We start from the raw sequence: 23,816 nt of genomic DNA, 5'->3' as shown, positions 1-23,816 counted from the left end.
GAATGGTGTCAAGAAAAACCACCACCGCCCGCAACCCCGGGTAGAATCTCTGGGTGGGAGTTGCAGTGTATTTATTTAACTCGGAAAGGCATGCACTTAGTTTTAGGGGAGATGTCTCCCCAGTCGGGGCACTCTACGGACAATTTTCCAACCGTTTTACTACTGGCGTTTTCCACCCACCCGCTGGGGGAAGCAAGGTCCCCCTCGCTCCGCATCTCCCCTCCACCCGCCAGCAAACCTCCCCCCCGCAACACACACGCGCGGCGCCTGGTCCCTGCCGGGGCGGGGCCCGGGGAGGGGCGTGGCCTCGTGCAGCCCCGCCCATCCAGTACCAGGAAGCGGCCACCGCGCGGGGCCGGGAGGACCCGCAGGCTCTTCGGGGCACGGCCCCCCGAGCGCCCTCCAGGCTCCCGGCGCGGCCATGCCGCGGAGCCTGCGGAGCTGGCTGGGCGGCTGCCTCCTAATGTCAGGTGAGGGGTCCGCGGGGAGGGGGCGCCGGGCTGTCCCCGGGGCGCCGGCCGGTCGGTGCGCCGCGCGCCTCCCGGGCTCCGCGGCCCGACGTTCGCTTGGGAACTGGAGGCCGAGCTAGGACGCCGGCGGCGGTGGCCCCCGGGTAACCCCTGAACGGACCCCAGAGGCGCACTGGAAGTGATCGGGTGCCAGGGCCGGCCACCAAGGGCCTCCCATTCAGTCCTCAGCACACCAGCAGAGGTGCTCCGCCCCCCAACAGCACAGCTCTGTGGCTTGGGAGCTCTAAATCCACCGAAACCTTTTCTGCCCTCCTCTCAATTTCCTGCCCGGCTTCAAACCACGGTGGACCCCTCCTCCCTTTCTGATGAACTCATCCCCGGCCTTCCAGGATACCACTCGGTCCTGGTTTTCCTCCTACGTCTCGTGCTGTTTCTCCCTGGGATCCTTCACCTCTGCCAGATCTCTGTAGAGCCCAGTTCTTGCCCGGGCCCTCCTCTATCCCTGTAGGGGAGACCAGCAGAACCCTGGTATTGAACACCAGCTATAGGCCGGTGACTCAAATGTGAATCTCTGTTGGTCCCCTCGGGGGTTGGGCGGGCGATGGTTTGTCATACTCTTCCGTCTGCTTTTCTGTATGTTTGATATTTTCTATTAAAAAGTTTAGAAATGAGGCGCCTGGGTGACACAGTTGGTTAAAGCCTCTGCCTTCAGCTCAGGTCATGATCCCAGGGTCTTGGGATTGAGCCTGGCATTGGGCTCTCTGCTCAGCATGGAGCCTGCTTCCTCCTCTCTCTCCGCCTGCCTCTCTGCCTACTTGTGATCTCTCTCTGTGTGTCAAATAAATAAACAAAATCTTAAAAAAAAAAAAAAAGTTTAGAAATGATCTCTGCCGTTAGCCCAGATCTCTCCCTTATGAACCAGGCTCCTCTCTCTGGCTGTCTGGGACATTTCTGTGCGCATATCTCTCCCCATCTCAAACCTAATGCAGCAGAAATGGGACTCTTGGTGTCCTTGCCCCCAACCCCAATCAGGGCTTCAGATGCTTAAGCCAGGAATGAATATTAAGTTCTCCACACCAAATGTACCAGAAAGTCTAGAATCTATAGCTCTGGAAATATACCTGAAATCTATCTACCCGCCCCTGACACCTTCTTCCCACCACCTACATCCTGGTCACCCCGCTCTGTCTCCATTTCACTCTTGCTCTCTGCCCTACCCCTGCCTCCAACACCACCGACCCCCCTCCCACCGTGGTTCTTCAGGTAAAATCCAGACTCCTCAGTACAGCTCATGTGTGTCTTTTTCCTTCCCCACGTGCCCATTAGAAGACATGGAGCCATACAGGAGACCCGAGTGTTGGATACAGCCATTTACTAGTGCAACCTTTTTGAGGAACAAAGATGCAGATATTTCCCTTTTATTTTTACAGCATTAGGAATGGTGCCACCTCCTGAAAACGTCAGAATGAACTCAGTTAATTTCAAGAACATTCTACAGTGGGAGTTGCCTGCTTTTCCCAAAGGGAATCTGACTTTCACAGCTCAGTACCACAGGTGAGTCTGGGGTGCTCTTGGGAGGAAGGCCCTGAGCTGGTCACTGGGCCGGACCACAGGAAAGAAGAGTCTGACTGCCATTACCCACATGACCGTGACAACCCACAGGGAACTTCCCTGCTGACCTTTTTCTCTCTGTCTGGGAGATTCTTGTGAAAGTTCTGTTCTCTGAAAAGAGACAAGTAAAATCTTTTTTAACTTTTTCTTGTTTATCATTTGATGATCACAGGGCCACTGGTAGGTAGATACGGACATTTGATCACGTGGCTATGGATGTCATTGGCCAGAGCAGTAGCCTGTCGTCACACAAGCATATGGGATTTGTCACACTTGATTTTTTGTTTGTTTGTTTAAAGATTTATTTGTTTATTTATTTGAGAGAGAGAGAGAGAGAGCATGAGAGGGGAGAAGGTCAGAGGGAGAAGCCCGATGGGGGACTCGATCCCCGGACTTCGGGGATCATGACCTGAGCCGAAGGCAGTGGCTTAACCAACTGAGCCACCCAGGCGCCCAACAACTGATGTTTTTTAAGAGAAAAAGCGTCACTGAGATCATCTCCACTTATGAGAGCAGGATTGCTCAAAGTCAACAATTTGCAAGTGGGAGGCATCCAGGAAAGCTGAGGTATGCAAAACAGGAGGGTCCTTGCCATGCTATCACCCATCCCCTCCAGCAGATGATAACAGAACACTGACACGCTGCGGGGTGCACATAATTTGCATAATGGGTGCTCAATTACTCTGTGGCCGTGTCCTGAAATAGAAGGTAGGATAGCTAGCTACTCACTGTGAAAAGCTCTAGCCTCCGAAAGCAGCAGAGGCTTACGAAGGAAGGGTGAGTGTCACCGAGACGGTTATCTAAGGGGTGCTCTGATCTCCCAGGACCGGCCCCGCCTGTCTGTTTTTCCCTCTGCCAGCCCGCCCTCATATTTGCCATCATACACCACGGGCTACATGCAGGGGACACACCTTGATACCAAGTGCAAACAGCAGCAGAAGGCCAAAGGGTGATGAACCAACACACCTGCTTCCAGTGTGACTCAGAAACAAAGACAGACAGTCAATTCGATGAAGCAGGAAGAAACATAGAGTCCCAGATCCCATTAATCCCACACTCCTTCTCATCCAGATTTCTTTTACAAACACATCCCAGGCCTGTCGAAGCAGAGAAGACATTGAAAGATGACTAAGATCGTCTTTGTTAACTTTTGGGGGCACTTCTTAGTTCTAAGGAATTCCCCACTAACAGAATTTTAAGATTTAATTTTAAGATTAGATTTCAAGATTTTAAGATTTCAAGTACAGTGCAAAAGAACTTCCAAATAGCTTATATCCAGATTCACCGGTTTTTAAGGTTTGCCGTGTTTCCTTTGTCTCTCTTTGTCTTACATCATGGCCTTTGCCCCTTAATATTTCATGGAGAATTTCCTAAGAGCAAGGATGATCTCTTACATCACCCCGTGTAGCTGCTGAGATTGGCACCTTTCATGTTGGGGCTGGACTTCCATCTGACCTATAGTCCTGCATCAGATTTGTCGGTTTCCTCAAGGACTTAGGACAGGTGATTCGGCCAGTATTTTTCCCCCACTGTGTATTTTCTACCACTCCTTGGTTTGATAATTTCATGTCTGTTTCAGCGGTCTTGACAGCTCTACAGATTTCACTCTGCAAAATTAACCTCCTCCCTATCTCTCTCTCCCTGCACACCCATTTATTCTTTGTTATTCCATTCTGTGCCCTTGTAGTAGAGGCCTTTGGTTGGGATGTTCAGTCTTGTAGGCACGAGTTCCCAGTGGCTTCCCAGCAACCTGGTGCCATGTGTCCCTAGCACGGACATCCAGATTGAGCGTGGGATATGCTGGGGCAAACAAAGCGTGTGCTGGGGTGTCCCTGGGGAAGAAATTTGATCTTGAAAAATCTGATTGCTGTTTTTTGTGGCTTGTGAAAGATTTGTTTGGAATTCAGCTTGAGAGGTTGGATAGCACAGACTCTTACATGTGTGTGCGGGGTGGGGTGAGCAGAGCCGGCACACTTCAGGAGAATGGATTGGTGATTTGAATGTGGAAACATCTTTGAAAAGGAGATGTAAATGTGGGGAATGCGTTCTACGACCTACTTAACGGGGAGAAAAATACGTCTAGATGCCCTAAAAATGACCTGGTGAGAGAGAAGTTATTGCAAAACAACTTCTGGAATGTTCCATGTTCCAGCCATTTGATACATTAGTTTAAATGAAGGAAGTGACCCCAGGAGAGAGAGCCCCCCCTTCATACTATGACCTCTGGAGTCTCCAAACGGTGGGATGTTAGGCAGCCCATGAAGAGTTTGGATTGACGAATGTTTGTGGGATAGTACAAAAAAAGAGGAGATTGTAGACTAGTCTGAGCCCAATTATCTCTACCTACTTTTAGCCAGAAATTGTTCTGGGCATCACCAAGGACGTGATGAGGTATGGTGTGGTACCTAAGACTGTGGGCTCTGAAGTCAAGCTGATCCCAGCTCTGTAGGGCAAGTTTCTCAGGTTCTCCATCCCTGCGCCCCATCTTTAAAATAGGAGTGATCCCTGTTCTGCTCTCCTGGACTGGAGGTCATACAGGTAAAAACACTTCCTGCCCCGCCTGACACCTATGTGCTTGACAAGTGGGCTGTTACTATTTTATCATCAGCAGCTTTGTTATCCCCTCCAAGGACAGCCAAATCAGAGGAAGATACACTGAGGAACCAGTTAGACAAAAACCCCCCTTTTTGTGAGACTAGAGCCCGGGTGCCCTCCTCAGGTGGCCGCGAGGCGGTCACTCACACCTGTCAGGCTTCTCAGACATCATTTTCCTTCTTCAACTTCACGTGTCTGCCACCCTCCCTTCAAGGATGGGTGTCAGGACTCCAGCTCTGTTCTAAACCCATTGTATAAAACAAATCTGTGTGAGAGTGAATTGTTGCAAGATGAATGGATAAAGAAGATGTGGTATATATATATATAATGGAGTACTATGCAGCCATCAAAAGAAATGAAATCTTGCAATTTGCGACAATGTGGATAGGAACTAGAGGGTATTATGCTTAGGGAAGTAAGTCAGTTGGAGAAAGACAACTATCATATGATCTCCCTGATATGAGGAAGTGGAGATGCAGTGGCGTGGGGGGGTGGTTTGGGGGTAATAAAAGAATAAATGAAACAAGATGGGATCGGGAGGGAGATAAACCATAAGTGACTCTTAATCTCACAAAACAAACTGAGGGTTGCTGAGGGGAGGTGGGTAGGGAGAGGGGGGTGGGGTTATGGACATTGGGGAGGGTTTGCTATGGTGAGTGCTGTGAAGTGTGTAAACCTGGCGATTCACAGACCTGTACCCCTGGGGCTAATCATACATTTATATGTTTATTAAAAAAAATTAAAAGAGTGAATCATTGCGTAGTTTTTCCAGAGTAATTGCAGAAATCATTTTTGGGACACTGTTTGAAATTCTTGTAACAGACTTATTTTGGCCAATCTGTGTTATATCAGTATTCACAGACTGTGTCCCTCCGCTTTCATAAATAGCATCATCATCATCATCATAAATAGCTTTATTGGTCGAATATATTGAAGACTCAAGCCCATTTTGAAGAGACATGTGTTCACTAGGATACAAATGTTGCTGAGGAAGTTCTGTTATGAAGATAGACTCTTCTTTATGTTTAAACTAGTTTCTGCCCCAAATCGTTTGACCACAGACAGATTTTTTTTTTCTAAGATTTTATTTATTTATTTGAGAGTGAGAGGGAGAAGCAGACTTCCCACTGAGCAGGGAGCCCAACTGGGGCTCGATCTCAGGACCCTGAGATCATGATGTGAGCCAAAAATCAAGAGTCAGAGGCTTAACTGATTGAGCCGCTCAGGCACCCAGGGGCAGATTATTTTTTAAACAACTTATGATATCTCAAGAATCACTAAAATCCCATGAAGCACAATTGAGGAAGTGCTCACATAAATAACACATGCTATTCCTCAGAAGTGACAAATAAGAATTCGGTTTATATTTCTCGAGTTATCCTCCATTAACCTTTGGTAGTAGGGATTTATAAAGCACCCATGAGCCCCAGAGGGACTGAAGTGAGAACTTTCATGGTTTTATTTTTCTGGTTTTACAGTTATAAGAAATTCCAAGATATGTGCACGAGGACTACCTTGACGGAATGTGATTTCTCAAGTCTTTCCAAGTATGGTGATCACACCTTGAGAGTCAGGGCTGAATTTGCCGATGAGCATTCTGACTGGATAAACATCACTTTCTGTCCATTGGATGACAGTAAGCCACTTTGTTTTCCATTTCGTCCTGATGCTATCATCGCATCTTGGTTTTCTTTCCCCCTGGTCATGGAGGAATTTTTTTTGAGCACCCACAGAGTGGGTGGCCTTGCTCAAGGAGCTTAGGGAATATAATGACGTCATGGCTGGAAAGACAGGAAGGGATGGTCATAAAGTTAACACAATAATTAAATGTAACTCTATTAACATTAATGCCTTGTGGGTAAGAATGAGTTGAGGCCAATGTTGTTAATAAGAAGAACCGGAAGGATGGATGTAGCACATTGGCCGGAAGGGAATGTGACATGACAGGCCGAAGAATAAAGGTTATTCAGGGCAGGGGTAGAGACAGGAAGATCAGGTACAGACAGCCAGCCTGCTCAGAATGAAGGACAGAGCAATGGATTCAGCTAATGGTAGATGCGTTGGGTCAGGCTGGCTGGTAAGCACCCAACAGAATGTTCCCAGGTTAGATCTGGGGGGTCCTGGGGGCTCACCAGAGGTCATGAGGTGAACATAATTAGAACATCAGGAATTAGAAACTGATTAAACCACCTGATAGCAATTGAGACAGGAAGAGGATAAGGGGGGACAAGAACCTCATGAACAAAGCTCGAGGGCATCCTTCCAAGGAGAAGCTCCGGAGAAGGGCTGCGAGGATTGTGTCTGTGTGGGGCAGGGTCTTTATACCGCTTCTGGCTCTGGGCCCTCATGGCTCCTACAGTTCCGCCTTTCCTGGTGGTGCCTGCAGCTAGGATATCCTTCCATTCTTTCCCAATTCTGTCCCAGGCTTGGACAACAAAACTCTTATTTCTGGAGTCAGAGATTCTCAAAGTGTTTTATCTTTTCTAAAGGTATCTTTACAAAAGCTAAGAAAAATCAACATTAAAAGAATACTAGCAGCTTCACAGTAGTCAATTTTCCAAAACATAGTACAGGTTTCTGCTCCTGTAGTTGCTAAGTGACTTACCAGGGCCTGCCTGGTTCCAATTCCTATGTTGGGCCCATCTGCAGAAATTCCCTTTAGAAATTAATACCGTATAGATAAGCAGCTTGCCCAAAGGTCACACAGATAAGGAGTGGCCCAGTAAAGATTCCAAGCCAAGCCCCTGTGCTCATGCTGTTAGCAACAGCTACCCTACTTTGGATCCTTGCCTCTTGAAGTTCATATGACAGGAAAGTGCTGCAAGAAGTCACATAGAATCTGTTTATACTTACTTTGAAAAGGTATCTAATAAATATTCTTATCTGGTTTTTAGCTACCAGCAGATTAAAGACAAGGCAGAATGCTGGAAGCAGGCCCATTAGCAACTTCAGAAAAAAGTAATAATAACAGCAGTCAGAGAAGAAAACAGGATATAACTCAAACAGCAGTCACCCAGAGATATTTATTGTTCATTGTGCAATTATTATTGAGCATCTACTATAAGACAGGCAGATTCTTAGTGCAGAAGTTATAATAGCAAGATGGAATCTCAGCCCTCATGAAGCTTACACTCTAATGGAGGGGAAGACAGGGAAACCAACAGATACATATTTTATGACAGATGTGACTGTGGCTCTCAAGAAAATAAAGCAAGGTTCTGGGGTAGGATGTGTTGGGAGCTGCTCTTTACATAGGGCCGTAAAAGAGTCTCTCTGAGGAGGTGATATTTGAACTGAGACCCGAATAAAGCAAAGGGACTAGCCACATGAATATCCGGTAAAAGAGCATTGGGCAGAAACAGCTACAGACTTTATTGGAAAGTATATATGATTATGTATGTTAGGCATTAAAAGTAGTAGAATTACCATCTATAGCTTCCAACCCAGCAAAAGAGATAAAGAAAATTCAACCCAATAGAAAGAAAAAAGAGGAAACACACACACACACACACACCTGTGTAGAAAACACAAAATAATGTAGTTGGAATAATTACAAATATATCAGAAATCACAATAAATATAAATGGGCTAAACTTGATTAATAAAATAAAAGACTATCAAGGTTTGTTTGTTTGTCTGTTTAAGAAACAAACTCCAGCTACCCTCCTTGACCACATCAATCAATGTCATAGCAAAATTACATCAAAAAGCAGGGTGCTTCAGTCAACCAGTAGGTCTGCCCAATTATGAAAAATAAATGTTGATGTTTTTAAAGCGTGACTTTTGACTGTCATTTTGCTTTGTTCTCTTCCTCTTAGCCATGATCGGACCACCTGAAATGCAAGTAGAAGTACTTTCTAATTCTTTACACATGCGTTTCTTAGCCCCTAAAATGGAGAATGAGCCTGAGACATGGACCATGAGGAATATTTATAACTCATGGGTTTATAACGTGCAATATTGGAAAAATGGTTCTGATGAAAAGGTAAGCTCAGCAAATCATATGCATTTCAGACATAGGCTCCCCTTCTTTGCCTAGTGTTAGTCTGAGGCCATGACAATGGAGAAAGGAGGCTAGGAAGCCATCCAGTCAGGATCTCACAAGGTGGTAGCACCTTACGTTCCAGAGGATTTAAGACCAGATCCTCTGAGTGCCAGAAGCTTTCCAGTCTGACGTATACCTGGTATTTGTCTCGTGCTTCCCAGGCCCCATAGGAAATACACAGAGCAGACTTCCAGTGTGTTTAGCTGTGAGAGCAGGCCTTTCCCTCCCTGAAGGGAAGTTGTAGGAGAAGGTGGGTAGAGCTGACTCAACAGTTGGCTGGCAGAATTTGGGGTCCACTGAATCAGGTGACAAGCTGCATGACTGCTGTTTTATGGTATAAACCACTATGCCCCATGAACACCACAGAACAGCCAAGCCCATGGTCAAGGCAGCCCCTCCCCTGGATGCTGGATGAACAGTATCACACTGACCCCACTATTCCCCCTTGCTCTCCTCCTCTTCAGGGGATTTTTCCTGAGCTAGGAGTCAGACCCTGTTGGAATGTCGCTTCTGCCACTGTGACTTTAATCACATTCTCAGCCTCAGCTTCCTCATGTCTACGAGATGGGCATAATAACCCACTTGGCGGGGGACCTGGGCGGCTCAGTCAGTTAAGCATCTGACTCTTGGTTTCAGCTCAAGTCATGATCTCAGGGTCGAGGGATCAAGCCCCATGTTGGGCTCCATACTCAGCACAGAGTCTACTTGAGATGCTTCCTCTCTCTCTACCCCTACCCCTACATGCATGCATGCTCTCTCCTTCTCTCTCTCTCTCTAAAATAAATAAATAAATAAATAAATAAAATCTTTTTTTTTTAACCCACTTCATTAATAAAGTGGAAATAATTACCTACTTCCCAGGATTTGGGGGATTTAATGACATAATGAAAAAAATAAACTTGACCCTTTACCTGAACAACATTTGTGGTTGATACAGGGGTTTTCCTTCCCCTTATATAGACACAATTGGGCTGTTTTTATTCATCCATGGTGAGGCTTTTCCTTATACATAGTGCTTCCGAGCTGAATGCCATCTATGGTGCATAGATATATCCATGTATGTTACATAAGTTAAGTTAAGTTACATGTATGTTACCTCCTCTATATTAAATGTTGGTTCTGTCACTTCATTCTCAAGAGTTGGGGAGGATAGTGTCACCCTTGTGTGTTGTCATAGGAATGATGTGATAAGTGTATGTGTACCTACTGCAGAGGCCCCCAAAATCTCAAGTTAATCACCCCCTCCAAAAGCCTCCATTAAATGATGCAGGATATCAGCCTCCTTCACAAAATAGATGATTTAGCTTATAGTCAAGCCCTGGGGGGGTGTGCCTAGAAAACAATAAAGAACGATGAGTTTTATAGTCACTTACAAAATGCAGGTATCTCCGCTAAGCTCTGGGATGCAAAGGTAAGACAGGTTTGACCCACTCAAAGGTTAGCTGTGTACTTTTATTAAGGCTCTGTCTCCATAGCCTACCATGCCTGAGTGCCTCCCACACCAAACCTGAAAGGCAACACCCAGTTAACCTTTAGCTTCTTATCTATAATGTGCCCACAGGATAGGCATCTGGTGACACATTGGTCCTGTCACTTGTGCCCGTCGTGTGGAAGACTTTGTTGTGGCATGCCAAGTGTTGGAAAGGCCACCTGCTTCCCAGGTCCTCCCTCTCGAGTGTCTGCAAAGTCACCAGGACTGGTTTAAATTCACTCTGGACTGAATGTTTGTGTCCCCCACCAAGTTCACATGTGGGAACCTAATCCCCAATGTGCAGGTGTTAGGAGTTGGGGCCTTTGGGAGGCATGGGATTAGCAGCCTTATAAAAGGGACCCCAGAGAGATCCCTTGGCAGGTCCTTGTGCCAAGGACACAGCGTGTAGACGGCTGGCTCAGAATCAGGAAGCCACCCTCCCTAGACCCCAGGTGTGCTGGTGCCTTGGTGTTGGACCCTCAGCCTCGAGAGCTGTGAGAAATTACATGTTTATTTAGAAGCCGCCTGCTCTGTGGTGTTCTGTTACAACAGCCTGCAAAGAGTAAGACAATAGGGTTCCCTTCTAGAATGCAGTGTTAAAAGGCTGCCGTATCCAGTTCGTAAACTCGTAGCATAAAAGGCTTCAGGAAATGCTGTTTCTTCCTGATGGGAGCATGTGAGCAAATAAAATCAGAAATTCTCCAGGGTGTGAAAGCTGGCTAGAAAGGCAATCAGAGGGGACTTGAACAGGGCTTTTCACGTCTGTCCTTCCTTGCCTGCCAGTGTGGATCAACCCTGAGTTTAATCTCTGCACAAAATAGCACTGCAAGGTTGTAGGGGCATTGGGTCCCTAGGAATGAAAGCCAGGATTTTTTTTATTTTTAATTATTGGAAGTTATACCATACTCTTCATGCAGTCAATGGTATAATCAAATTCTTGTTGTCAATGAGCTTGGCTTTCTCCTACAATAAAGGAATAGAGAGAGACAAGCTGTCAACAAACCCAACGCCAAAAGGAAAATAACCAATTACTAAAGTAAAAAAAAAAAAAAAAAGCTTGTGCTCATTTTCCATTGAAATTCCTATTCACCTAACATATTTTATTTTTTGAAGATTTTATTTATTTATTTGCGAGTGATCATGAGCAGGGGGGTAGCAGCAAAGGGAGAGGGAGAAGCAGGCTCCCTGCTGAGCAGTGAGGCTGATGCAGGACCCTATCCCAGGACCCTGAGATCATGACCTGAGCCGAAGGCAGACGCTTAACCAACTGAGCCACCCAGGCGCCCCTCATGTAACACATTTTAAATAGGACCCTTCTATCAGAAAATAGAACCAAGAACCATGATGGAAACGTGGGTGCATATACTCTTCTAGTTCCCTTTACTTTGCCGGGAACTGTTTTGGTTTTCCAAACTCAGGAACAGATCATCAGTGAGGATGGCTTAGGTTCCCACTAAGCTGAGTCAGGGAGTCCGTGGCGGGTTCCTTGCAGAGGAGACTGGATCCTGCCAGATGAGGACATTTCAGGGGCTCACGTGGAAAAGCAATTCAAAGAAGAAAGCTGGGCTGCCAGGGTCAGAAACCTGCCTTTGACCTAGGAGGAAAATCACATGGAGCCCCACGCTAAGGGTCCGGAGTCACCATTCTGGGGCTGCTATACCAGATTTCCCCAAACCCAACAAAAGCATGTTGTCTCAAGGTCGCGGAGGCTCAAAATCTGAGATCCAGGGTTCAGCAGCGAGAGTCCTTCCAAGGGCTGTGAGCAAGGCTCTGTTCCATGCCTGTCTCCTAGCTCCCGGGTCCCTGGCAGTTCTTGGCTTCTTGGCTCTTGGAAGCAACAACCCCATTTCCACCTCGTCTTTATGGGGGTTATGTGTCCATGTCCAGATCTCCTCTTCCCACCAGGACACCAGCCATGTTGGTTTAGGGCTCATCCTCACAAGCCCGTTTTCACATGATTCCCTCCAACTAAGTCCCTTTCCAAATACTAATTAGGACTTCCACATATGAATGGGGGAGGGGACCCAACTCAACCTGAACAACCTGATTCTTTTTCAAAAGGGAGTGGGGTGGCTTGTATGGCATCTAAACTAGAGAGTTCAGGAAACGAAGTGGTCTGTGAAGACCAGAGTCATCTCAGGGTCCCTGGAGATGAACGGGGAGGAACACCTGCTTCCTTTAGCTTCCTATTTTGAGCCCAAAGTAAAGATCATAACTGGGAAGGTTGGGCAGGGAGAGGAGGTACAGAGGCCTGTTTTTACTTTTGTCTTTGTTCCTAGTGGCCGAAGACCTGTCAATATGACTTTGAGGTCCTCAGAGATCTTGAGCCATGGACGACTTACTGTGTTCGAGTTCAAGGGTTTCTTCCTGATCGGAACAAAAGTGGGGAATGGAGCCAGCCTGTGTGTGAGCGAACAGCCGACAACGGTGAGTCTTGAGACGCACCACCTGTAATTCTGCCTCCTCCTAGCCTTTCAGATCGTTCCGGAGACCCCCACCCAGGGTGAGCGTTGGAAGGTCCCTTAGACAGAAACCCGTCTGGCTCCAGCTGCAAGCCAGGTCGGCTCTCACTGATCAACTTCCTGCTGGAAGGAGACCACCCCCTTCTGAGGCAGCTCGTTCCCTCTTAGACCAAAGGGATGGATGGACGTGTTTTCCATTCATTGGGCTCTACCTCCTCTCACTCATCCGCGCTGTGCTCATTCTGTCCGCTCAGCTCTCCTGGTGCAAGTCTTATCAGTCCTCCAAGACCACCAGCAAGGTCGAGCCCCACCACACTACCCAGAAGACTCCCTTCGCTGGGCTGCATGTCTCCAGCCCCTCAGACATATGAGGGAGAGCTTAGAGGCCTTGATCACTGTCCCCGCCAAGGGCCACTTGTCTTGGCTTCCAAGACCTCAACACAATTTCTCATAGTCCTCCCTAGTTCTTTTTTTTTTTTTAAGATTATTTATTTATTTATTTGGCAAAGAAAGAGAAAGAGAGAGAGCACAAGTAGGTAGAGCAGGAGGCAGAGGTAGAGGGAGAAGCCAGTGCCTCACTGAGCAGAAAGCTGGATGTGGGACTTGATCCCAGGACCCTGGGATCATGACCTGAGCTGAAGGCAGACGTTTAACAGACTGAGTGCCCCGAGGTGCCCCTGCTCCCTATTTCTTAAAAAAAGAGAGAGAGAGAGAAGGAGGAAAAGAAGAGAGAGGTGGGAAGAGTACCATTGGCCATACAGTGCGATCATTTACATACAGACATACTGCATTTGCACACAGGACGATACGGTCTTGCCCCCTGGATGTCTGCACCCACACAACAGGCTTTTTTTTTTTTTTTTAAGATTTTATTTATTTATTTGTCAGAGAGATAGAGAGCACAAGTAGGCAGAGCTGCAGACAGAGGGAGAGGGACAAGCAGGCTCTCTGGTGAGCAGGGAGCCCGATGTGGGACTCGATCCCAGGACCCTGGGATCATGACCTGAACTGAAGGCAGACACTTAACCGACTGAGCCACCCAGGCGCCCCACAACAGGCTTTTTTATTATTTAAAGACATCCTCGGGAGACTCAGCCAGCTCAGACCGTGGAAGGATGAATACATGCAGGCCCACTCCTGGCCATTTTTCATTACTGAGGCCCTCCTGGAAGCAAGACCTGGGGGCTGCAGAAATTCCTTCCAGAGGGAACAAAACTTTTCGTCCTCTGTGTCACAGTGCAGTTCGACGAAAATTGCAACGCTCCGATTCCACTGATTCGTCATTTCCACTTAGCAAGTTCCTGAGTGTTGCTTTTTGTTATTGAAGTATTTCTCACCCAGCTTTGCTCTGTCTCGTCTCGTTTGCCAGAAAGAGCTTGAGGATCTTTACCCATCGTTGCTTTGTGCTCCAGGATACAGCTTCCATTATACTGTTCAGCTGCTTGCTTGCTGATCCCTGACCCATCAGAAGAGAGCAGACTTTTATATAAGCGGTGCTGGTTTTTTGTCCGAAAAGTCGCTGTAAATGTAAATGTAAAAAAACTGATAAATACCAGCTAAAATGGACACAGCCAGTGCCAAGTGCAAAGCTGTGTCAACTGTGTTCGAGACGACGTCTGGATATTTCTCGAAATAAGAGCCCCGTAATCAGGTGTGCTTAGAAATGATGGGGCCTCTCGGAAAAATCCCCCCGTATATGAGCCCCGTTAGCATATCTGATGTTTCAATACCCTTTTTGAGGATCAGCATTCCAAGGATCACAGCCTGGGAAAAACCAGCCCCTCATATGCCATACTCTCACAACAAATCCTCCCTGTCCAAAAAAAAGGGGAAAAGCAGCCATTTTGAGCTCATTTCTTCTCAAAGCCCTAATGTTGTTTTCGGTTATCATCCTTATCCTTTTTATGTGTTGGTAATTAGCCACTTAATTATCTGTTCCAGGATGTTTGTTATTTTTTCTGGAGATCCGCTTCAAGGTCACTGGCCTGGAGTTTTCTGAATCATGTTTTTTTGTTTGTTTGTTTTAAAGATTTTATTTATTTATTTGATAGAGAGAGATCACAAGTAGGCAGAGAGGCAGGCAGAGAGAGAGAGGAGGAAGCAGACTCCCTGCTGAGCAGAGAGCCTGATGAGGGGCTCAATCCTAGGACCCTGAGATCATGACCTGAGGCGAAGGCAGAGGATTAACCCACTGAGCCACCCAGGTGCCCCTCTGAATCATATTATTGTTGCTTCCTTGCTTTGTAAATGCACTAAGTGCCTGAATCCGGGATTCTTTCCCGTCTCACGGACACAGGCACGTGAATCTTCTGTAATCGTAGTAGTACATTTTCTCAGGGCTACAGAGCCACACAAAAAAATCCTCCTGTCCTCCTGGAGGGACTTCTCTGTCATTCTCTTTTTCTGTGGCCCCCAGTTCAGTGCCTCGCATCATCTGGAAGGCCAAGGTCAGTGTCCCAGTGGACCTGCCCACGTCTGGGCTGGCCGAGCCTCTCTGCAATGCCTTTAAATAATGGAAAGCCCTCCCTTCGTGGGCTGCATTATTTTCCAGGCCACACGTTATTTCTACAGCACTTCTCTCTGGTTTTGTTTTGTTGTGTGTTTTTTTGGTTGTTTTTTTTTTTTCTCATTTTAGTCCTCTCTTGAATCATTCTTACTTGAATCAGAATTCTGTACCTTGGGGTGCCTGGGTGGCTCAGTGGGTTAAAGCCTCTGCCTTCAACTCAGGTCATGATCTCAGGGTCCTGGAATCGAGTCCCGCATCGGGCTCTCTGCTTGGCAGGGAGCCTGCTTCCTCCTCTCTCTGCCTTCCTCTCTGCCTACTTCTGATCTGTCTCTGTCAAAGGAATAAATAAAATCTTAAAAAAAAAAAAAAAAGAATTCTGTACCTTGGGAGCCCCCAAGCTGCTTGAATGGTGAGAATCCCTGGTCTTAGAATTATCCTTTTTGTGGGGTGCCTGGGTGGCTCCGTCATTATTAGTAATGACATTCTTAAAGTCACATTGTGAAGGATCCCTAATGGTCCTGAGACCTTTATGTCACAAGACATGCTTTGAGAGCTACAATTTGGCCTATGAGAGAAATATTTCAAATATTTTGTGACTCTAAACGATCACCCAGGAACTGACAAAACCCAAGCATTTTATAAAAGGAAGGCATAACCCATGGAAAACCTGCTTTTGTCAAACATTTTAGGTTTGTGTAGACATAGCTATCTCGTTTGAACCTCACAACCCATTTTTCCGTGAGAGCCTTGTAAGGATCTGCCCCTTTCACAGACTGGAAAAGCAAGGTTCAGAGAGGTGAAGCAACTTGGCCAGTGTCACTCAGCTGGTAAATGAATGGGGACAGAGGAGGTTACCTTTCCCGTAATTTACTGCCCCTGGACTCATTCCCCAGGTGAGCACAATTTCCCTGCGGGTGAAAACAGGGAGAGGCAGTCCTCCGGGCCACACCGTCAAGCGGAACTGAAGGAAGTCAGAGAGCTTTCTGGGGAGCTCTAGGTCATCCACCTAGGTCCTCCCCTAAGGCCCAGCCCTTATGAAGCAATGACCCGTTCTCTCTTGGGGTGACTCACAAAGGCATCGTCTGAACTTTGTTGCCATTGACCAGGTGTACCTGTCAAGCATCCTTAAACCAGCGATGGCGACACATCCTGCCTCGACCACAAGGGGACCGAGCACTGCCCTCCAGGGACTCAGCATAGTGTCAGTGACCGTGGTGGGCTCAGGGGCTTAATCCTTGTCCACTGAGTGGGGGGGGGCCCTCCGTCTGGCTCGCTCACCTTGTGACCCTGCGTTCACCAAGAACAGACACATTTGGGTTGAATGTGCTGAAAATATAGGCTGGCAGGTGCCCCTCCTCAATTCTAGCAAGTGAGGTGACTTTGCAGGGGGTCTGGGAGGAGGTCCCTTGAGCTCAGGGCCCAGGCCGGAAAGATGGTGATGACCAGACCACTGCCAGCATGAATGGAAACAAGGAGGGGCGAGGGAGGAGGGCAGGCCCATCCCAACCCCTGCTTCCCAGCCCCCCACCACAAACACCACATGGGTTCAGACATGCAACGCCTGTGGGCGCGCACTGCTCAGTGCGGGGCTTGGGGGGCCGGCAGCCAACCCAGCCCCGGCGAACTTCGGTCTGCCCTGGGCAAGTAGGAATCGACATTTTCTCCGCAAATAAAATGACTCCCTTCTAAAAAGACTCGCTCTTAAAGGGCAGGGTTCATTGGCTTGTCCTCTCTGGGCCCCAGAAGCTTTGGGTTTTAATCGGGAGGGTGGTGCCGGTTGCCAGGCTCCTGGCGTTGGGAGGGTGGGTGGCCCCGGGCAGCAGGAGAAGGCGCCTGGTGCTGAATGAGGGGAGCCGGGACCACAAACGCCCGGGTCAGAGACAAAGCTGGCGGGTAGAGCAGTAAAAACAGATTTTATTCAGTAAGGACTTGCAGGAGGGAAAGAGCTACCCGGGTGTTTTAAAGGACGAGCAAGAGAGGGGCAGAGAAGAGGGGCTCGGGGAACGGACACATCACGTAGCAGCTGAGAGGGGCCTAGGGCAGCGTCCACGCTGCTCCATCGGCGTCGAATGCCAACTGGTGTTTATCAAGTCAGGCTCCCCCTTCCCGCCAAGGCTGGGGGACAGGGGGTCTCCTTCACGAAGATCGCAATTTAGAGGAATGGCTGCAGGTCCTTGAGAAAGGTAGCCCTGGGTTTTAGGAGACACAGGTGCATCTTGAAGGGGCGGAGGAAGGATTCACAGGCATGAGCTTTGGATAGCAAAGGCTCTAGGAAAGGAAGGCCAGGTGTTGGCAGAAGAGGCGGCGAGTTCTTTTGTGACATTTTCCAGACAGAAACCCACGGTGGGTGCTAGGTCGTGCCAGCCGCAAGGCCACTAGAGGCCACACTGGAGTTCGGGCGGGTGTCTGAGTGGCCGGAGGGCTCGGATGGTGGTGTCATGCCAAGAGCTTTTGCCCTTCTCAGTACAAAGCCCCACAGCGCATGCATTTCCTTGGGGGTTCTGGGGTCCCGTTTCCTGCGTCAAGGCAGCAGAGGCTTCTCCAGAAACCTGGGGAGGCTCATTGCTCAGAGTCCCTGCTAAGTGTTCTCCTCGGGTATGTCAGCAGTCATGCCCGAAACCAAAGCTGGAAAAAGACAGGAAGGGGGTGGTGGATTGGTGAGGGGGCACTTGCTGGAAACCCCTGGATCCTTGAGCAGGTGTCCCGTGTTTCCTCCTCACCGGCCCCTCCCGAGATGGGCGTCTGGCCCCGTTTTCAGGGATTCCCACCGGATTGCCATGGTGACGGAGTGTGGAGGTCGGGTGACCCAGGTGTCCTTGACTGCAGCGTAACGCAGCACCCCACCCCCTGCTGTCCCCACAGAGACAAGCCCACCCTGGACTGTGGCCGTGGTCCTGGCAGCGTCCTTGTGCGCGGCCGTCTTGCTGCTCGGCTGCTCGGCCCTGCTGTGGTGTTTGTACAAGAAGACCAAACACGCCTTCTGCCCGGGGAACTGCCTGCCGCAGCACCTGAAGGAGGTAGGCCTGGGATGGGCCGGGGCTGGGGAGGAGGCCTTTCCTTGCCAGCCAGCTCTTGACGTGAGAGGGGACGACCAGAACTTAAAGTCTACCAGGACTCCTGTGGGAAAGGCCCTCCCTCTGGGAACCCTCTAGACCGGCAGTCGGCTAACTCTCCCCTGAAGGGCCAGATAGAGCAAATATTTTAGGCCTCGTAGCCCAAGAGGCAAAATCAAGATACTGTATAAGTACTTATAAAACCGCTTAAATGTAGGCATTTAAAACTCTTAAAACCGCGCTGAATTCCTGGGTTTCGCCATAGTTTGCTGACCCTGCCCCGAACTCCCAGAGCCTAAAATGGCGAGCGCAGGGAGCACCAGGTTCCCCGACTGGGTTTCTGGGAACGCCGGTAAGCGGGGCCGCTCCTGTGTCTGCCCTGAGGAAGCTTCTGGTGGTTGCTGGCCCTCTTTGGCATCCCTGGGCTCGTGGACACATCACCCCACTCGCTGCCTTCGTGTTCACGTGACGTCCTTCCTGTGTGTGTCTGCGTCCCATGTCCTCTTCTTCTAAGGACACCAGCCATATTGGATTTGAGGCCGAAGGAGTTCATTTTACCTCGATTACCTCGATTACCTCTGTAAAGACGCTATCTCCAAATAAGTCACATTCTGAGTTGGCGACCCTGGGAGAGGCAGCAGAGCCCCTTGGCTGGAGCTGAAGCTTGTTTGAGGAATGATATGCCGTCCCGGTTCCACAGGCCCTTGGTCAGAACCACTGAGGTCTGACTGGCCCCGGGGGCCCCGGGGCCGTCTCGGAGTTCAGAAATGACACAGAAACACAGAGCCGCTTCCCTGAGTCCACACACAGGCCTCTCCCACAGACTTCCTCTTCCCTGACCCTCCCGTCTCTCTTCTTCGGGTCCCCTGACCGCACCAGCCTAGCCATTAACCTCTGCCTGTGAGTTCAGGAGGAGCCCAATCTTGGGCCACTTTTCTTCCAACACAAGAAGAGCACCAGTGGAGGGCTTCCTCCTCTCCATTGCCATTCAGGGCCGTCCAGTTCAGCCCCTGGTGCTACCACAGGCCATTTTGGGTTTGCGCACATGTGCTGTGCCCAACTTCCCATGAACCATGTTTGACCTTTTCCCACTCCCTCAACTGCCCGCCCCCCACCCCTGTGGTCATGGTGTGAACAGAGGCAGACGTGCTGGTACCGCAGGGGTGCATAGTGTGGGAGGCTGGGCCCCATGCCTATGTCTCCTGAGACCTCGCTGTAGGACCCGGTGAGTTCAGCAGGCCTTATGAGGGTGACTCACTTCTGGGTGGCCCAGGCTCCCAGTGTCCTGGACTGTCTCTCCCAGTTCCCTGGAGCTGTTTTTCCAACAGGGTCTAATTCCCTGCTGTGTGATGGCCTCACCTAGTCCCCAAACTGTAGTGATCTGCACCGTGATTCAACTTTTAGGATTTGACGGATACTCCAGCCAGCATCTTTTCCCACCATAGACCCTTTGGGGACCTGCCACAGCACGTAGCCAGTTCACATTCAATTGATGTGTCATCATTGGCGGATCATGCTGGGCCTTCATAGCCCTGCACCAACCAGCCACGAGATGTGGCTAGGGCACCCTGCTCCGTGGCCCATACCTTCTGCAGGGCCCTCTCCTGCCCGTGGCAGCTGTCCTGTGTCACTCTGTGAGTTGCATTCCCAGGGCAGAACATGCTGCCTCCAGACCCATGAGGCCCACCTAGCGTCACGCTAGTTCTTAGGGGGGGGGGGCATCGTTGGTTCTTTACCTTGGAGAGGACGTCCAGCTCGCCTCCCCCACGGAGCCCCTACAACTTTGCAGATACGGCAGGTCCCTGCGTCCCAGGGAGTGTCCCACGCTCCAAGATGCATGTGCCCATCCACAGCCTTGTCACTTCTATCCCTTCTGGTCCTGTGGTCACATTGTCATGATAGCTGATGCCAGGCCTGGTCCCCAGACCACCCAGTTGGGGGCTATAGACTACCACCGGGAAGGACACAGTTGCACGGTCAAGGCCCCTCTCTTCTCTATAGCACAGTTTCTGAGACTACTCTGCTGCAAGCCAGGCCAGCCCCAGGGTCCCCAGAGGCTAGGGCACAAGCACCTCCACAGTGAGGGCTGGTCTGGGCCATGCAGCAGCCACGGTGGGTGGCAAGTGAGACACGTGACCCCAGGCAAGTGTTTCTGAGTGGCTAGGGACCTTTTAACAAGAGGTGTTCACCAGGATGGCGGTGCCAGAATGAGCCAGGAGGCCTCTGTGAGCTCTTGAGAAGCAGGGGGAACAAAGGGGGAAAGGCCCATTGTTTGGGTGGAAAGTGTTTTAAGTGGCGATGGAGCAGGAAACACAGCTAGTCTCTTGAGATGGGGCAGGAAGCACAGCAAGTCACTTGCTGTTTCTGCTTCTGGCTCGCCATCACAGAGACGGGTCAGACAGGAAAGGACAGATGGGACTACGTGCGTCCAGGCAAGTCAAAGCCAGAGATGGGCACAGCGAAGGGGTGGCTGGAATGAGCCCCCTCGGAGGCTAGAAGACTTTGCAGACCCACCTGCAGAGCCAGCCACTGTGATCGATCTGAGAAATGCCGGCAGGTGCTGGAGAAGGGGAGAGTTGGGGTAGGGGGGTGGTGAGAACGAGGGAGGCGCCAGGAAACTATGTAGACTGAGATCATTGCATCATGAAATTCACTAGCCTGATGGCCCTCACCATGGCCCAGAGAATACTTGAAAGTTCTGGGAGACTTAGTGGGGATGGAGACTTTGCACTGAAGCCATAGGGAGGTTTATCCAATAGGATATATTGAGACTGTGTGTGTGTGTGTGTGTGTCTCCCACCCGGAGACCAGCCTGGTCCTTGCTTTCCTGAGACTTACAACACGTCTTCCTCTGTTCTTCTTTCCTGTCCCCTTGCCCTGGAGAATCGAGAATGGCTCTAGTCCATTCTTACGAATCCACTGGACCCAAGGATTTGGGGAAGTTCCTTCTGCCCCCAGTGTCCTCCTTTGGACCTAATTCCTCTTGCCACCCCCCCCCCTTCCATCAGCTGCTGGAGACCCAGAAGGTGGGAGGTGGAAATCCTGACAGGTCCACACCAGGGGCAGTGCCACTGCCAACGGCTTAAATGAAGTCCCATCAAAGGGCTGAGTGTGGAGATGACATTACGAGGGCAGCAGACTGTCGGGGTGAAGCTACAAGTCAGCAGCGGAGGGGAGAAGGAAAGACACAGTGCCCTGAGACTGTCTCCACCTTGTCCTGAAGACACTGGTGGAGCTCCAAGGAGGGAAATTGGCAAACTTGAAGTCAGCAGATGTTCGGGGAAACACAGCTGGGCATCTTTCATGGTTCAAAGAGCGGGAGAGACCCAGATGGTTAGACTCAGGTTCTGGCCCGTAACCAACCCCCAACCCCCAGCTCCGGGGAGGGAAACTGACAAGGCCGTACCCATAAAATGCACTAGACAGAAACTTAGCACGAGCCACGTGTGTTTTAAATTGGCTAGTAGCCATGTCTGTTTTTTTTTGAGTAAATAAGGGAAGACGAAATTAACATTAATGATATATTTTATATAACCCAGTATATACAAAATAATCATTTCAATACGTAATGAATAACCTTTTTAATACTTGAAATACTGACCTTCTCTTTTCCTACAAAGCCTTCGGAATCTGGATTCTGACTAGCCACATTTTAGGTGGTGAGTAAGCCACACGTGACTCGTGGCTCTCCACGGTGCAGGGCTGAGGGTTACGGACCCATCGGGTGCTGGCGAGCCCCAAAGAGGACCCTTAAACCAGCCGGAGGACACGTGGGAGATTCTGTTCTTTTTCCAAGACGTATTCATCCCATGCCTGCAACGTGCTGCTTCCTAGAGGAGGTGACGCTCGGGCCACATTTATGCCACAGCATTGGGATCGGTCTAAAAAAATGTCCCTCCCAGTTTACAAGAAAAATTATCAGAGGGGGACCTGATTGCATCATCAGAGGGTGGTCTGAGATGAAGATTCATGGTTGAATTTTTAGAAATTGTGGTAAAACACACAGAACGTAAAATTTGCCATCTCGACCATTTTTAAGTGCGTAGTTCCGTGGTGTTAAGTGCCTTCACGCTGGGTTACACTGGTGGGCAGCCAGCGCCGCTGTCCATCGCCGGAACTTTTCCATCATCCCAAATAGAGTCTGTCCCCATTAAACAAGAACTCCCCCTCTCCCCCTCTGCAGCCCCCCCATCCTTCCTACTTTCTGTCCGTGAATTTGACTCCTTGTGGGACCTCACGTTAAGTAGAGTCATACAACATTCGTCCCTTCGTGTCTAACTTACTCCACCTAACATAACACCCTGCACAGCAGGTGTCAGAAATCCATTCTTTTTCAAGGCTGAATAGTTTTCCACAGTATGGATAGGTCACATTTTCCTTGTCCATGCCAGCACTGACGGACACCTGCGTTGCCCTTACCTTCCGGTTCTTTCTTTGAGACCCAGCTTTCTGTTCTTCTGGGGATGTATTCAGAAGTGAAATTTTGCACTGTATGGCCATTCTATTTTTAAACTTTTGAGGAACTCTGATGCTGTGGTTGTCACATGCTTTACACCAGCCTTCTCCAGCCAGGAGTTCCATATAAAATCTGTGTAAGCCCAGAAAAAGGAATGGGGAAATTTTGATCACTGACTCTGTGGGTTTTTTTCTTTTCTTTTTTTTATCCCCCTCACAGTTTTTAGGCCATCCTCATCACAGTACGCTTCTGATTTTCTCCTTCCCGCCCGCTGATGAGAATGAAATCTTCGACAAACTGAGTGTCATTACACAAGTCTCGGAAAACAGCAGGCAGAATCCTGGCGATGGCAGCCCCCCCGAGGCCCCATCTGGGCAGGGGTCCTCCGAGCTGGTCCCCGAGGAGGGAGTGCACACCGAGGGGTACAGCACCCCCCTCCTCCTCTCGCCCACCTGTGAGGGTCAGCGGGAAACCACCTGAGCAAACCCCACATCTAAAACTCTCAGATTCCAGGACAAGATCTGAACAACCAAAGAGCTAGATTTTAAAGGCTCGCTTGGCAAAAAAAACACTCCACGGTGGAAATGTGTTGCTTTATAAAGGCCTCAATGATTAAAAAAAAAAAATTCTTGATCACTGAGGAGTATAATTTCCAGCCTCTTCTGCTCACTACTATGAGGAACAATTTTTAATTAGAAGAAACAAAAATACTTAAAATGAGGGATAAAAAAACGAGATGTGGCAAAATCCAGCCAGATGGCCAAGAGACGGATCCGGAAAGCAGCCTCAAGTCACGGTGGCGAACGAATTTTTGGGATTCTCAGGGATACTTGGACTGGATTTATTTTGCTACCTGTACATGTTCTTTATAGTGCTGGTGCTCTAGTACAGTTTTATTCTCTAGTTCATCTGTATGCATGAACGGTGCCACGTTTGGGTACTTGGCAGATAGTGCGTGAGGCTCTCATTTGCTATTTCCTGTGTCCATTCCACAGGTATTCCTTGGTCCTTTCCTCCGTCACACAGGAACAATGCTGGGTGGGGGGGGTCTAATGGTATCTGGGAGCGATCAGTCCAGGAAGCCTTGGGTTCCACTCAGGCACCTGCTAGCGTGTGATCCTTCAGCTTCCTCATCTGGACATGGAAA

At 49.2% G+C, this 23,816-nt stretch overlaps 1 protein-coding gene across 1 annotated transcript; it reads left to right on the top strand.

Moving 5' to 3' along the window:
- The first annotated feature begins 313 nt into the window (after positions 1–313).
- IL10RB (interleukin 10 receptor subunit beta) lies at positions 314–23,816 on the top strand. The gene is made up of 7 exons (XM_004757510.3): positions 314–470; positions 1,901–2,024; positions 6,155–6,312; positions 8,495–8,661; positions 12,472–12,619; positions 18,023–18,177; positions 22,889–23,816. Exons 1-7 carry the CDS (start codon positions 422–424, stop codon positions 23,147–23,149), a joined length of 1,062 nt encoding a protein of 353 aa, XP_004757567.2. The 5' UTR covers positions 314–421; the 3' UTR covers positions 23,150–23,816.

The sequence above is a fragment of the Mustela putorius genome, unplaced genomic scaffold, assembly GCF_011764305.1.
Source record: "Mustela putorius furo isolate JIRA1106 unplaced genomic scaffold, ASM1176430v1.1 tig00000832_pilon_pilon_pilon, whole genome shotgun sequence".
In the NCBI taxonomy this organism is placed as follows: domain Eukaryota; kingdom Metazoa; phylum Chordata; class Mammalia; order Carnivora; family Mustelidae; genus Mustela; species Mustela putorius.
This window is presented reverse-complemented; position numbering and strand designations above follow the sequence as displayed.

Excerpts from the sequence above, each read along its gene's own strand:
- IL10RB (XM_004757510.3), top strand. The coding sequence starts at position 422 with ATGCCGCGGAGCCTGCGGAGCTGGCTGGGCGGCTGCCTCCTAATGTCA. Across the intron at positions 2,025-6,154 it reads TTCACAGCTCAGTACCACAG|TTATAAGAAATTCCAAGATA; the intron begins GTGAGTCTGGGG and ends CTGGTTTTACAG. Across the intron at positions 12,620-18,022 it reads TGAGCGAACAGCCGACAACG|AGACAAGCCCACCCTGGACT; the intron begins GTGAGTCTTGAG and ends CTGTCCCCACAG.